We start from the raw sequence: 14430 nt of genomic DNA, 5'->3' as shown, positions 1-14430 counted from the left end.
AGGCCTTTGAAGTTTAATACCTATGTTAAAAAAAGGTACTTATAAAAAGTAAAATAAAAAACAAAGTCCCTCTGCCATGATTAGATTAATAAGGAAGGGCAACGGATGCATTTGCCTCACTGACAAAACCGATGTGTTTCACACTGATCAGCTAAGGGATTCTTTAAATATGGTTAAGCAGCACAAAGGAAGTATGTGGGTTAGTAAGAAGTGACAGTAATTGGTTAAAATGGAGTTTGTGTCTTTCTCCAGTTGGAAAATTTGCAAAGGGTCCTTTCCATACCCCTTATGGAAAGATAATTCCCCTTGTTATATATTGAACTATCTTGCTAAAAAAAGACTCTCCAACACCTACAACAGTTCCTTCCTTTCTACTTAGCTCATCTTCTCCAGCCATAAGTATAATTAACCAAATTACCCTTGAAAAGAAAAATTACCCTGATTTCTTCACAGAATTATTTCTAGAGAAATATCCTGGGGAGGGAAGGGTTGCTAAGCTGAACACTGTCCTAGCAAAAGCCTCATTTTTATCTTTCTCAATAACATTTGACATTCTTGTGCATCAGTACCTTAAAAGACAGTTTTATAACTCTCATATTTAATACTGATAGTAGAAGCCTCTTCTTATTGCCATTTTCTTGGCTAACAGTGCATCTGGCAAGTTACCTGATAATTCAAATTCTCCTAGAACACCACAAAGACAAGCATATCCCTCAGTTACACAGAGCAAACTACATCTTCAGGATAAAATTTCTGCAATGGCCTCTATCTGGAGTTTACATTTATTTGTCATATGGACTGCACACTAGACAGTTGTGTGTTGAACTAGTTCCTCCAGAAAGGAGTTTTAATTTAAATAAATTAAAGGAAGCACTTTGTCGTCAGTGTAAGTAGAAAATTGGGGCATGGAATAATTAAGGAAATTACCAAATGAGGACATTCAGGTAAAGTTCATATGGCATTCCCATTTCACTCCCTTTTACCAGTTTCTGTAGTATAGTATTTTCCAAAACAGATTAGAAAAATGTAAAAAAAAAAAAAAAGTTTAATGATGACTTACAAATATACAATACTTACATTTTCAAGAGTTACAAAAATGGCACATACTACAGGAACCAAAAGCTTTCTCCAACCTTTGGTACATTTTATAGTTATTTATTTACAAAGAAAAATTACAGTCACTTTTCATAGTGTCACATGTTTACATATAAGCATTTCTCAGTTGAAAAATATCTTGCAGCTTACCCAGAGGCAGTTTTTCAGTTTGATCTCTACACCCATCTATCACATCAAAAATTCTATCAGCCCCTGTTAAGTTGACATGACATTGCATTTTTATGTTTCAACAGCCTTTAGTCTGAAAATATGTACAACCCATAAGGCTAAACCGATGCATAGTTGTTGAGATCTCACCTGATTTATTATATATTGCTCATGGTTTGGTAAAATGACACAGGTTACCCTTTTTAATTAGCTCGGTGATGCGTGTTTAGAAAAGGGTGCTCCAATTTTGCCAGGGTATTTCCAACTCTTCATGAAAGGAACTTAAAAAAATACAGCATGTCCTTTGCAGGATGCTTTTTCACCTTATGAAACTTTTATATTAAATTTTTCCTTCTCTGTGTACATTTCTTACCTGAGGTAACTGAGCTTTCCAAAGCCTGTTCATTTCCATTAGTTTTACAGTTGTTGGATGTTTCCTAGATTGTACTTTATTTCAACCAAAACTTAAAAATTGTCTTCTATCTGAGAGCAAACTTCATTTTGTATTTCCTAGTCTGTCTGTACTTGAGGGTCTTCTTAAAGATTAGAATACTTGCAATAACACAGCCAAAATATACAGTCTGTTTTTGACACCTTCATTATGTGTGTATACCAATGCTCTCATGATTTTCAGACTATGCAATTTCAACATGTAACAGTACATGAACTCAACATTATCTTCATCTTGCTGAAGGTAGTTTGGGACTACACATTCACAACTTAAGAGTTTTTAATTAAGACTAAATACCACCAAAGTATTAGTTATGGTTCAGGTCCAGATTTTTTTACATTGAGAAACAGAAACAAACTTGCCATCAATAGATGTGAACGGAGTTTTAAAAGTGTCTTCCAGCATTACAGTATTCCCCTCCTACAAACTTACTCCACAGAAAAAATAAACTCCAAATTCAAGCATCTTTAAAGAATGCCTGTGTTCTGGATTTTCTTCGTGCAAGAGCTTCTTGTTTTTTTCTTTCAATCTCTTCTTGAGAGCATTTTCTATTTTTCTGTTCCACCACAGACACTGTAAATAAAAAACATGTATTAGGAGCCTTCAGGTTTGTTCAAAATGTATTTTAACTTATCTATTTTCAGTGTTTGAAGATCTATGGCAGGAGCACACTATTCTGACATTCTGGGCACCCACATTAAAAATGGCTCATCTATCCTGTCCCCAAGGCAGGAAGGGGGATAAAATGCATGACCTTTGTAGTGCTACTGATTACTACCTCCCAATGAAAACACTGGGATGCAGACATTTGCTTCAAGGAAATTTTACTTGGCTGCCCTTCAAGTGAACCTTATGACATCAGGAGTCAACACAGGAGATGGTGATGGGTTAAGAAAATTAAGGCTATCAGAGTGAAAAGGGCTCTACAATTTAGTGAGTTAGGCAGAGATATGGGCATGGAGATGGTAGAGACACAGGGGTCAGATACAGTACAGGTGTCACACAAATAAAACAAGGAAGGTTGAAAAAAGGTCAAAAGTAGCAATAAAAATTGGCAAAAGAGACAAGAACATGATAGCTGAGCATAGCATTCTATATGTTGTGTTACAGAACTATAAATTCCCATGCCATAAAATCCTGACCTCACTGGAACCAACAGGAACCCTCTCTGCATATATCAGTGATTTTACCATTTTTATTCACCAATTTCCAATTAATGTATTTTTAATAAGTGTTCAAACCAGATAAATAAAACAGTCTCTTTGTTTCTCACAAAAAGGTGTCTGCAAAAAATTAAACATCAGTTTTTGAAAGGATCACATAACATCCATCTTTTTGTTACAAAAAACTCACTCAAAATTTAAGATGAGGACAGTCGTTGTTTATCTGTAAAGAAAATCTATGCTATTATTTTTATTCCTTTATTCTCTAGAACACTCCACAGAATAACTAGTTATCTCCCTCCTTCCCTTCCCCTTAACTTCCAAAATTGCTACTTTCTATTTATCTGCTTCTTTGCTGGGGAAAAAAACACAAATAAAACACTGATTCTTTGATAAAACTGGCTGATAGTTTACAGGAATTAATTGTTTTGTTGTTTTTGTAAAAGCGTTTCCTGAAAATGGGGGTTGATATAGGACACTCTAAAAGGTGTGTTTTATCAAAATTAATACTGATTAAAACTTTGCCAAGCTGTGAGGGCAAGTGAAAACAAAGACTGACCGGAACTTGATCAGTTCTGCATTTCCCTAGCAAGTATTGCATGGAATATTCCTGACTGTCACTTGATGATGAAGAAGTGCCTGATCTCCCCTCTGGATGAAAAGGAAATGTTAGTGTTTAGACTGATAAGACAAGAATATTTCACGGGCAATTTCAGCCAGAGAGCAAACAATGATACAGGCTGAGGTTCGAAAAGCGCCAAGTGATTCGAGGTTCCAAATTCCAGGCGTGCAATAATATAAAAAAACCTGGCATTTCAAATCACCTGGTGCCTTCTCTCCCTGCCCCACCATTAACTGGGGTTTTACTATATCTCAAAATAACAGTATTTTAAAATAACAATTTAAGAACACGGCCTGCTTAGTACTGCATCAGATTGGACTAGAGCTTACTGAATCTGAGGAGAGAGGGTGTGAAGTATTTAGGGAAGTGTAATGAAAATGGGCAGGGATTCAAGATATGCATCAGGACAATTTTGTTTTTGAGAAAATAACCTCCAAATTCTCACTAGAACATTTGCTAACACCTACAAGAATGGATGAATATTGAAGCCTGTTGTAAGTTGCGACAAAGTACAAATCTCTCTGACATTCTGACTACAGTAAGGAAACAAAAATTAACAGTCTGAGAGTGATACAAGAAAGACAAATACCTGATGAAGGCTGTGCAAAAGACTCTGAAAAGTGCCTCTTGAAAGGTGATTTCTTATTGTCAAGCTTGCTGTGCAAAGTCATGTTCACCTGATTCTTGGTTCCTTCCAAACCCTGCAGAGCAATTCCAATGCCAGAATGATTCCCTGAATTTTCACACCCTACATGAAGACCACCCTTAGAATTGTTAATCTTTCGGAACTTAAACTTTGAAGGTAGGAGTGATGTTTTGTTACTAGAAGTGCTACTTGGTATCTTTCCTCTATTATACAAGAGATCTGGGCTGTCTAATGTTTTGTTGTTAAAAATGTTTACTGCATCAACAGGACTTACTTTAGAAGCAGTGTCTCCTGCTGGCACAGAATTTGACCTGTACCATTTCCCCAGAACAGTCTTTGTAGTATCTTCAGAAGCATCCTGATGACAGTTTTTAGTCAGTGTGTATTTGCCCTCTGTAGAAGGATCTGAGATCACAGTTCGAGGACTTGAGATGCTCTTACAGTTCACTGCATGACCTGCTGTGGCCAGCCCATGTATAACCTTTGATGAATTCCTACAGGAATCATTCAGAGAGAGAGCCTCCTGTTTTGCATTTGTTTTTTGTGACAAGAGGCAATGTCCTTGTCTAGAGGCTAGGAAGCTCTTATCAGCATTTGACCTGGAATTACTACTTTCTCCTTGTATAGTTTTAGTTCTTTCATTTCCTTGTTTAACATCTTGGCTCTGAGTCTGCTTTTCTATATCATCACACACCTGATACAACAATTCATCATCCTCAAAGTTAGCATCCCAAAGACTATCGGATCCACAAAACATATCTAATATCTCATCAGAGAATTTTGGTTCATTCCATTCGTGAAACGGCACAGGACATTTCTTTGGTATTTCAATCACTTTAGTTAGATCATTAGGTTTCATATTGGTAGAAACACTGGATGATTGACAGGAAATAGCATGGGTGGTATTTCCAGGTTTTTCTGTCCGTTGTCTATGAGGATTAGATCTAGAAGGAAAAAGAGGGTCACTTTTAGGCTGAGTAGTTTCATTTCCATTTTTCACTTCAGATTGCACTGGAACAGAAATACAGTTCAAATTACTGTTTTGAGCACTTTTCCAAATGGAATTGATTTTATCTGGCTTAACATCACATTTGCCATGCAAGGCTGTGGTCTCTGAGTTTTCTGTCTTACATGGCTTTTGTAAAGACAGAGATTTTACAACATTTTCTATGTTTCCACTAGAATGTTTCAAAGGTGAATACTGCAAACTGTTAGATTTGTTTACACTCCCCAAACAAGTTACCAAATTGCCACTACTTCTTTGCTTTGTTCTGCTAGCATCACTGAAACCACAGCCAGGTGGATTTGCAGGAATTGGTGGTGGTTCTTCAATACTTATCAATTCAGGATTTTGAGTTATTTGCATCATAAAAGAGTCATCTGCCAAAAAATCCGTATCCCAGTCATCAAAGTCATCATTAACTACTCCAGCCAGCTTAGTGGAGGCCACCAGTTGTGTCTTCAAAGAAGGAGGATTTTTTTTTGTCACATCAGGTTTTGGTACCATCTGGTTCACGCTCCCCACTGCATCTTTTTGTTGTGCCTCTGAATTACCACGTTGCATGTCTTCAGTTTCCTCAGGAAGTTGTTCCTCCTCCAAGGTACTTTTATTTTTATGAAAACTGTTATTTAAAGAAATATCTGACAGTCCTTGGCTCAGCTGCCCACTACACTTCTGGGTAGAACAGTCAAAAAGAGCATGAAGGGCTATTTCAGACTCAAGGTCTACAGACTTTTGACTGCTGGAACGACAGGGCCCTGCAGCAGGAATGCCAGTGCTCTGTCCAACTGGTTTCAGGGACTGAGCAGTATCTGTTTCAGAACCTTCACCAAGGAGTGGTATCTCGTTCTTCATGTTTACTTCATCTTTAGAATTATTCACAGGCTCTGAGGTGCTCTGGATGAAGTTGTGACCAAGCTTCTCCTGTTCCTGAACAGCATCTAGCTCTACTAGGTTTCTATCAAATTCCTTAGCCAATTTCATGAGTTCCTCTTCAGGAATTGTTATCTTAAGATCCCTGGATAAAAAAAAAAAAATACAGAATAGAAAGTCAGAGCTACTGAGAGAGTTTAGCCAAGCTCAATAACATGACCATGTGAGCTGTTCAATCTTTAGTTTAACAACTACAGAGAATATGACCGAATCCCACAATGTGCAGTCAACATGCAATCATTTTGATAGAAATACCCCATTAAGAAGAGATAACAAGCCCAAAGCATTCTATATGCTAATGTACAATTACATGGCTCACTATATATAAAAGACCACAAATCTTTTTTCATGAAAGCCCAGTTATGATGGGCAAGAAAAAACTGTAACTCACCTTGTACAACACAACTTTGTCCTAGATCGCACTTTTACTACTCCAGGTGTATAGGGAATAGCATCCTCACCAATCCATGTTCCTAAAATGGAGCCTTCACTACAGGCTGATTTTTCATCCTGAATGATTAGATTTATAATACTTAGAGAAATGTGATGTCAGATAAAGATTGGACTAGACACACACTTTGCGTGAGTTAAAGTTGCTAAACCAAGTAAACATATGAAACCTGTTGAAAGGCTCAGATAGGAGCTAAATTAAGTGAGATTAAACTTCAATTATATTGCTTAAAAACAGGAACTTCAATTAAAATAAATGAATTTTACTTTGGTGCTTAAATCTAATACTCTGTTTACATCAGGCTTACACATTTTCTGCAGTATTCACGTTACAAGCTGTGATCTAGTTTACTTCAGTATATAAAACTAAGGAGCTGCCTGAGAGGCACTGACTTTATCCGCTTAAAGCAGCATTAACAGATTAGAGAACTTAAAAGAAATCACATTCTGTATGCTACCAGAAAAAAAATTATGACTTCTTCCATTACAACTCATTTACACAAAAAGCCTTTAAACTGAAGTAAGTGACGTTTAGAAACTAAACAAAGTTGTTTTAGAACTTCAAAGTTCAGGCTCGAATTTAAATTCTGAAGTCTAAGAGATATAATAGTGCGCTGATAAATTGTCTACAGCAGCAGAGCAATAGGATGTGGGAAATTACTGCATGCAAGCCAGAAAAATAAATTTGAACTTTACTAACTACTAGTAGTTTGGGGTAGGTTTTCTTATTCTTTGTAAAATTAATTTTTAAAATTTATTTTTGTTTAAGAAAAAAAGAACATGAGCAGCAGACAGTTGTAAACCCTGATATTATTTACATTTATGGTAGGGCTGTAACCATTTACAGGGAAGGCAGTGGCATCCCTTACCAATGGTTTTCCAGTTCTTAAGTATAATTTCTCACAAATATGCCAAACAGTGAATACAATTTAAACAGGTCTGTCAAATAAGCAGGCATGTTTTGCAAGCTAAATACTACACATCTGTTTTAGGAATTACATGTTCTCTTCTTGCACTTAAAATGCAACAATAAGAAAACACTTTTATTTTCACTTTCTAGGCTGTGGACATCAGGTTCAGTGCAAGAGGGAAAGGGCAGGGATCTTAGGGTAAAAAGGCAAATTATTTAGAGTATCAAAGCAAGGTTACTCTGTTTATATTATTGTAGAGTATCTCTCTCATCCCAATCCTGGTTTTGTACTTCAGCAGTCAATCAGGACCTTTCAAAATGCTTAAAAACAACTGTCAAGTAAATCCAGTATGTGAAAAACTCTTACCTTTGAACAGATGAGTGATTAAGGACAAATAAACACAACAGTATTCCTAAAACCAGGGGCAATAACTTGCATTCTGACAGTAAACCTTTCTAAAATGGAGCTGCTGCAAGTCCACTTTCTTAATGCATCTTTTTTTACAGTATCTGTGACTCACAGAGCAACCAGTCAATGCTACACTTACAATTCTAATTCAATCCAGTTTTACGAACATGCTACTAATTTTCTACACACCCAACCCTTACCATGAAACTACTGTAACTAAAAGTGAGGTTTAGGCTGAAGCACTGTTCTGTTTGATTACTGCATATGCAGAGAATTGGTTAAGAAAGTAACAATTACCTGAGGGGCAATACGATTAACAATTTCCGAAATTTCTACTGCGCACCCACTGGTGAACTGTTTGGTTTTTCCACTGCCTATGAAAACAAACAAACAAGCAAACAAACTTCTCAAAAATTGCAAACCAATTCAATTTATGAAGTGCAGTACATCTCTATTCAAATCTATACGTTAAAATCACAGCTTGATTCAGTACTATATTGAAGAATTTATGGGTTTTTAATAAAAATAAAACCATACAACTTAGTCATTATAAGAGGAAGGGGCCTTTCTCCAAGAAATCTTTGGTAACTTTTAGTACACTCACACTGCATGCCTCAAACAGGAGTCCTGAAGCCTGGATTCTGACCTTACCTAGTCTGTGTGCAATTGGTGAATGAGAATCCCAAAAGATTTCTTGCTGTGTATCAGTGTCATTAACAGGAGAGCTGAAAGTAGGTATTCGGGATTTCCTACTCAAGGACCTCTTTGGAGTTTTATGTAAACTTGACTCTGTGTAAACAGAAAGAGGATACTTATTAAAAACAACAAATAAAAGGCCCAAATCACTTATAACAGGTTAAGGCATAAGAAGATCCTCTAGGAAATTCAAGAATAAAAATAAAGTTTACACTCATCAGCACTATTTACTTAAAACAGGAATATTGTTCACACCTAGACATTTAATGTAGAATAGGACTCTTAGCTTTGCCAGTTACATCATCACAGATATAACATGATCCTGACAGCTACACACTCAGCATCTGATGGTAAGGATGGGAACTGTCAATCCTTCTGCTTGAGAGAATACTGACTTCAGCTTACATTAAAAGAAAAAACTGTGTACACCTACATGAAAAAATATTTTATATTCTTGCTTGCTTTGGATCTTTCAGCCAGATTCATCTGAGCTACAACTTTAATGGGCCTCCAAACTGCTCTGGGTCGTAACCTACCTTCATCTATACTTCCTCCCGTGGGCCTTTCCAGCTAGGACTGTTAGAAGAAGCAATATAGATATTCAAAACCTGCTTGCAACTGCCTCTGATCAGTAAGTGAACTGAACACGCTATGTGAAACTCAGCTGGTCACCCCTGCCCTTTAGAAATGGTGTTACAGATGTGAAAGCCTACAGAAATAATTTAAAAGATGCAATTACTACGCAAGAAGTGTCTTAGGAGATGTTTTGCACTGAAGTGCCCAGTGTGGCCAGGTTTTATCCTCTCCTAGAGTGGATCAACAGCCTCAGTTACTTATTAAGTGTCTCAGTGCCATGGGAATCACAGAGTCATAGAACGGGACAGGCTGGAAGGGACCACAGTACGTCATCTGGTCCAACCTCTCTGCTCAAACAGGGCTATCCCAGAGCACATTGCACAGAATTGCATCCAGATAGTTCTGGAGTATCTCCAGTGTGGGAGACTCCACAACCTCTCTGGGAAACCTGTCCAGTGCTCAGTCATCCACACAGTGAAGTTTTTCTTCATATTCAGGTGGAACTTCCTGTGAATCAGTTTCTGCCTGTTGCCTCTTGTCTTATTGCTTGTGACCACCAAGCAGAGCCTGGACCATCCTCTTGACACCCCTGCTTTAGATATTTATACATATTAATGAGATCCCTTTTCAGCAGTCTCATTCGAGGCTGAACAGGCCCAACTCCCTCATGAGAGAGATGCTCCAGACCTTTGACCAACTTGGTGCCCATTCTGCTGGACCTGCTCCAGGAGCTACACATCTCTCTTGTCCTGAGGAGCCCAGAACTGGACACAGCACTCCAGATGTGCCTCACCAGGGCTGAATAAAGGTGCAGGATCATCCCCCTCGACCTGCTGATAGCGCTCTTCCCAGTGCACTCCAGGGCACCAATGGCCTTCTTGGCCCCAGGGCACACAGCTCTTGACAAGAACAGCCCCTTCCCAGGGCACAGGGGCGGGGGAGGAAGGGGGGTTTCACACCGCGCCGGCCCCTCCTCACGGCTCGGCCGCGCCCCCAGGGCCGGCGGGCAGCACCGGGGCCCGCAGGGGCCTCTCCCGCCGTACCTGCAGAGCGGGGCGCGCACGCCGCCTCCGCCGCGGGCAGGCCTCGGCCCGCACCGCCCTCCGCCGCCTCTTCTTCCTCCTCCTCCTCCTCCCGCCGCCGGCTGAGCTGCTCCTCGCCGCCGCCGCTGCGCCTCCTCAGGGCGGCGGCGGGCCTGAGGCAGAGCCCCCTGCGCCGGCTACCGGGCATGGCGCTCGCTGCGGCGGCGCCGCGTCCCTCCCGCCACTGCCGCCGCCAGCACCGCCGCCATTTTCCCGGGCAGCCCCGCCGCTGCCGCTGATTGGCCGCCGCCGCACCACCTCGAGCGCCCATTGGCTCCGCGCGGCGGGGGGGGCGGGGAGCCGGACGCGGAGGAGAACTGCGGCCCCGCCCCCCCGCCCGCCGTGGGGGGTGCGCGGGTCCCCCCGCCCGGGGACTGGGGCGCATCGTTCACTATCATAGTCCGGGGAAATAAAAGCTCAGTCCGCCGCGGCATTAGAGGTGGGGTGTGCCCTCCGGTAGGCCTTGGCTGTCGGCTTGGTCTGAGGTGCCCCGAGTTTTGCCATTGGCAAATTTTGCCGTTTTGCCATTAGCAGATTCACGGAGGACACCCGGTTGGGTGGGACTGTGGATCTGCTGGAGGACAGGAAGGCTCTGCAGAGAGGTCTGGCCAGGGTGGATCGATGAGCTGAGGCCAATGGCGTGAAGTTCAACAAGGTCAAGACTTTGGCCCACAACATCCACCTGCAGTGCTACAGGCTTGGGCAAGGGTGGCTGGAAAGTGGCCCAGAGGGTTGCTGGAAAGTGGCCCAGAGGGTTGCCAGCAGCTGAACATGATGCAGCTTTTACCCAGGAGACCAAAAAGGCCAATATATCAGAAAAGGCCTGTATGAGAAATAGAGTGGCCAGCGGGACCAGGAAAGTGATTCTTCCCCTGTACTCGGCACTGGGGAGGCCACACCTCGAGTACTGTGTTCAGTTCTGGGCTCCTCGCTTGAGGAAGGAGGTGCTGGAATGAGTCCAGAGAAGGGCAATGAGGCTGGTGAAGAAGGATCCATGAAATGATTCTTATGAAGAACAGCTGAGGGAGCTGGGGGTGTTTAATCTGGAGAAGAGGAGGCTCAGGTGGTGACCTTATCACTTGCTACAACTGCCTAAGGGGAGGTTGTAGCCGGGTGGGGATTGGCCTCTTTTCCCAGGCAACAAACATCAGGAAATGGCCTTTAGCTGCACCGGGGGAGGTTTAGGTTGGATGTTAGGCAGAATTTCTTCACAGAGTTATTAAATATTAGAATGGGCTGCCCAGGAAGGCGGTGGAGTCACCATCCCTGGAGGTGCTTAAGAAAAAATTAGATGTGGCACTCAGTGCCATGGTCGCATTGACATAGTGGTGTTTGGTCACAGGTTGGACTTGATGATCTCAGAGGTCTTTTCCAACCTAATTGTCAGTGATTCTGTGAAACCTAGCGGGCATAAACCACTTCAGCTTAGCAAGGAATTGAGGCTGGCAAAGAAAGGCTTACAGAAGCCAGATTTGGTAGGTAAGAAACTAACATGAGGTTCCTGAGGGCCTGTGGTATTACATCATTATTTCAAACAATATAAATGCAAACACATGTATATATTACTTCATGAGGTGGTTATTTCCTCCCTGAGCCACTAAATGTAAGTGTACAAACATATCTACCAAGAATATAGGGTCAAGGAGTGAACTACTTGATAATTGGTCACCTGCCTGGTTTTCATTTAATCAGTTTGGAGCACTTTGGGATCACACTTCATTTGTAAGATGTGAGCAGTGGATTTCAGTCAAGAACCAGGAGTAAGAAATTTTGAAGTCACTAAAGAGTGATTCTCTGAGCAACGAAACCTTTTCTTTTCACCTGAGGCCGCAGTGAAATAATATGTTTTTTGACTTCTCTATTCTCATGAGTGTAATTAAAGTCAGTAGATGTTTTAACAAGGAAAATAAGTTAAGTACTGTGTATTAAGCCAAAAAAATTGTATTATATACATGGTTAAATTATCACAGTTAATCACAGGAAGTTGTGACATTTGAATAATCAATTTATGCCATACCTATCAAATATAAATTGGAGACAAGACTGGAAAAAAAAGGGTCAAGAATTAGAATCCAAAGTCCATCACAGACATCTGAATATGGCTACTACCTTGTAATCATACCAACGTGAGTAGATCTGTGCATCAGCACAAAGTGTGGTGAAGGTGTGTGTGACATTTTTGACTGCTAGTTTGCAATATAGTAATTAACAATTGTAATGCATCACACAGGTACAGAAATGACTCACCTGGACTCCAGGCCACAGGCATTATGTCAGTTACTTGCTTCTTGTTTCCATCTGAAATGGATATGGAGAAGGAACTTTTTACAGCAATGGTAGATACAGCTTGAGGGAAAGAGAAACACTGCAATGGGCACAGTTACTGGAAAGTGCCACTAAAATCTTGATATCTCCTACTACCTCCCAGTGACCTCCCTGCAGCTGGGTACTGTAAAGTGTTCTGCTTTTACACTCCACTATCTTAACAAGCATAGTCTGAAATACTGTCATCAATAATTAAAATTAAGTGACATCTGTCATAGTCATTGAGTGCTATGAATTTTTCTTCCTTTCTCCAAGCTCATTGTTCACTAACCTCATTCATAAAATGTGAGTATTTGCCACAGGTCTTTCACACATTTGTGAGGTTTTGCTCATGCAGTGAAAGCTTTTTTTTATTTTTTATTTTTTTTTTTTTTGAGGGGGAAGCATATTTAACGTATATCTCGTTCTGCATGAGAAATCTTGTTGCATCAATTTAAGCCTAAGGTTGTGTTACCAAAGGTTGGCAAAAAAAAAAAAAATTAAAAAAAGAAATCTGCATATACAGAAAGAATGAACTGGTTTGTGATGGGGAAAAAAAAAAATCCCACTTTCCTAATGAATAAAAGTGTGTGTATCTCCTTGCAGCTTAAGAACTCAACACTGAGCCAATGTTGTTTATTAAGTTAAGAAATGTAGTGGTAGAAGCCTGTGATGTTGGAGGGTTTCTCTGTGGAGCTGTAGCCTGAGGAAGGAGGGAGTTTGCATTCCCTTGTCATGGCACGAGCAGCTGGATCAATGGCTAACTGTGGCAAGGCTGCATTCCAGGGACTTGGAGCAAACTCGTTGTACTGCAGTTGTGAGTCCTACTTTCAAATCAAGAGGGATAAATAATGGAGGAGATTGAATGAATAATAAAGTTTTTAATAGTAATATAAACTGCCCGAGAAATTTTCACAGTGTTTTATGAGACAGGGATCTAAAATGAAACAAAATAAATGTGCAAGATCTGAGAAGTTTCCTAAGAATTTCCCATTGGTGTAACGAGACCATTGAAAAGAAGAGTGGAAAAAAGACTCCTTTTAAAAGTCCTTTGAACATAGTGAGCATTTTTATCTCGGAAAGACTATATCTCATTAGTGAGTTTTTTCAAAATATCTAATGTATCACATCAATGTAACTAACAAAGGGAAGTGACTTTATGTTATAGTTCATCTTTCATTCTTGTTAGGGCTGTGAGAAAGGGAAAATCAATAACAGTGATTTCAATGAAAATATCAAGATTTGTGAGAGGATGGAAGTTATTAAAAATAATGAAATTAATTTGACAAATACTGAATTTTTTCCAGTATGTTTCAAAATGCTCTGTGATATTTTCAAAGTGAACTGTCTTGGGCTTTTTTTCCCCAAACTACATTTTCATTTCAAAATTGATTTCTTTTTAACCACTGAAAAAGAAGGAGGCCAAACACACACACACACTCACACTCATAATTTGTCTCCAATGAAAATGTGTGTATGCATTTTGATCACCTGAGACCAGGTGAAAAGGCAAATTCTTCGAGCCATATTTTCCTTGGGTATTTTATTTTAAAAAATGGTGTGGGTACAAACTCTAAAACTCAGTACAAATATATAGTACTTTGAAACGTGTTTCCTCCTGGGGAAGGAGCACTTCAATAAAGAGTGGGTGTAACTACACATGTGTTGTTGAGTATTTCTGGAGAGGGTGGCTCAGCAATGCTCAGGGGCGTGCAGAGAGACACTGAGGGATGTAACTGGGGTACCTGAGATCTTCTAGCCAGCCTTGCCCCTTACTGCACCATGGATTATCCTGGGGATAACTATGGAACCACTGAATTCAGCAGCTAGGTGAACTATATAAATGAGAATTTAGATACTTAATGTAGGATACAATTATAAACACAACCCTGTGGACCCAAACAAAAATAAACTGAGACACTGTT

At 40.2% G+C, this 14430-nt stretch overlaps 1 protein-coding gene across 1 annotated transcript; it reads right to left on the bottom strand.

Moving 5' to 3' along the window:
* Positions 1–1032: 1032 nt before the first annotated feature.
* Positions 1033–10387, bottom strand: ETAA1 (ETAA1, ATR kinase activator). Its single transcript, XM_027663060.1, has 6 exons — positions 10163–10387; positions 8499–8636; positions 8145–8221; positions 6470–6588; positions 4089–6163; positions 1033–2287 (listed from the first exon to the last, which is right to left on the bottom strand). Exons 1-6 carry the CDS (start codon positions 10347–10349, stop codon positions 2172–2174), a joined length of 2712 nt encoding a protein of 903 aa, XP_027518861.1. The 5' UTR covers positions 10350–10387; the 3' UTR covers positions 1033–2171.
* Between the last annotated feature and the right edge of the window lie 4043 nt (positions 10388–14430).

Source organism: Corapipo altera, unplaced genomic scaffold, assembly GCF_003945725.1.
Source record: "Corapipo altera isolate COAL_440 unplaced genomic scaffold, ASM394572v1 94, whole genome shotgun sequence".
Lineage (NCBI taxonomy): Eukaryota > Metazoa > Chordata > Aves > Passeriformes > Pipridae > Corapipo > Corapipo altera.
This window is presented reverse-complemented; position numbering and strand designations above follow the sequence as displayed.

Coding starts and splice junctions, on each gene's coding strand:
- ETAA1 (XM_027663060.1), bottom strand. CDS start 10,349: ATGCCCGGTAGCCGGCGCAGGGGGCTCTGCCTCAGGCCCGCCGCCGCC. Junction 6,164..6,469: donor ACAAAGTTGTGTTGTACAAG/GTGAGTTACAGT, acceptor TTTTTTATCCAG/GGATCTTAAGATAACAATTC. Junction 2,288..4,088: donor TTTTGCACAGCCTTCATCAG/GTATTTGTCTTT, acceptor TTTTATTTACAG/TGTCTGTGGTGGAACAGAAA.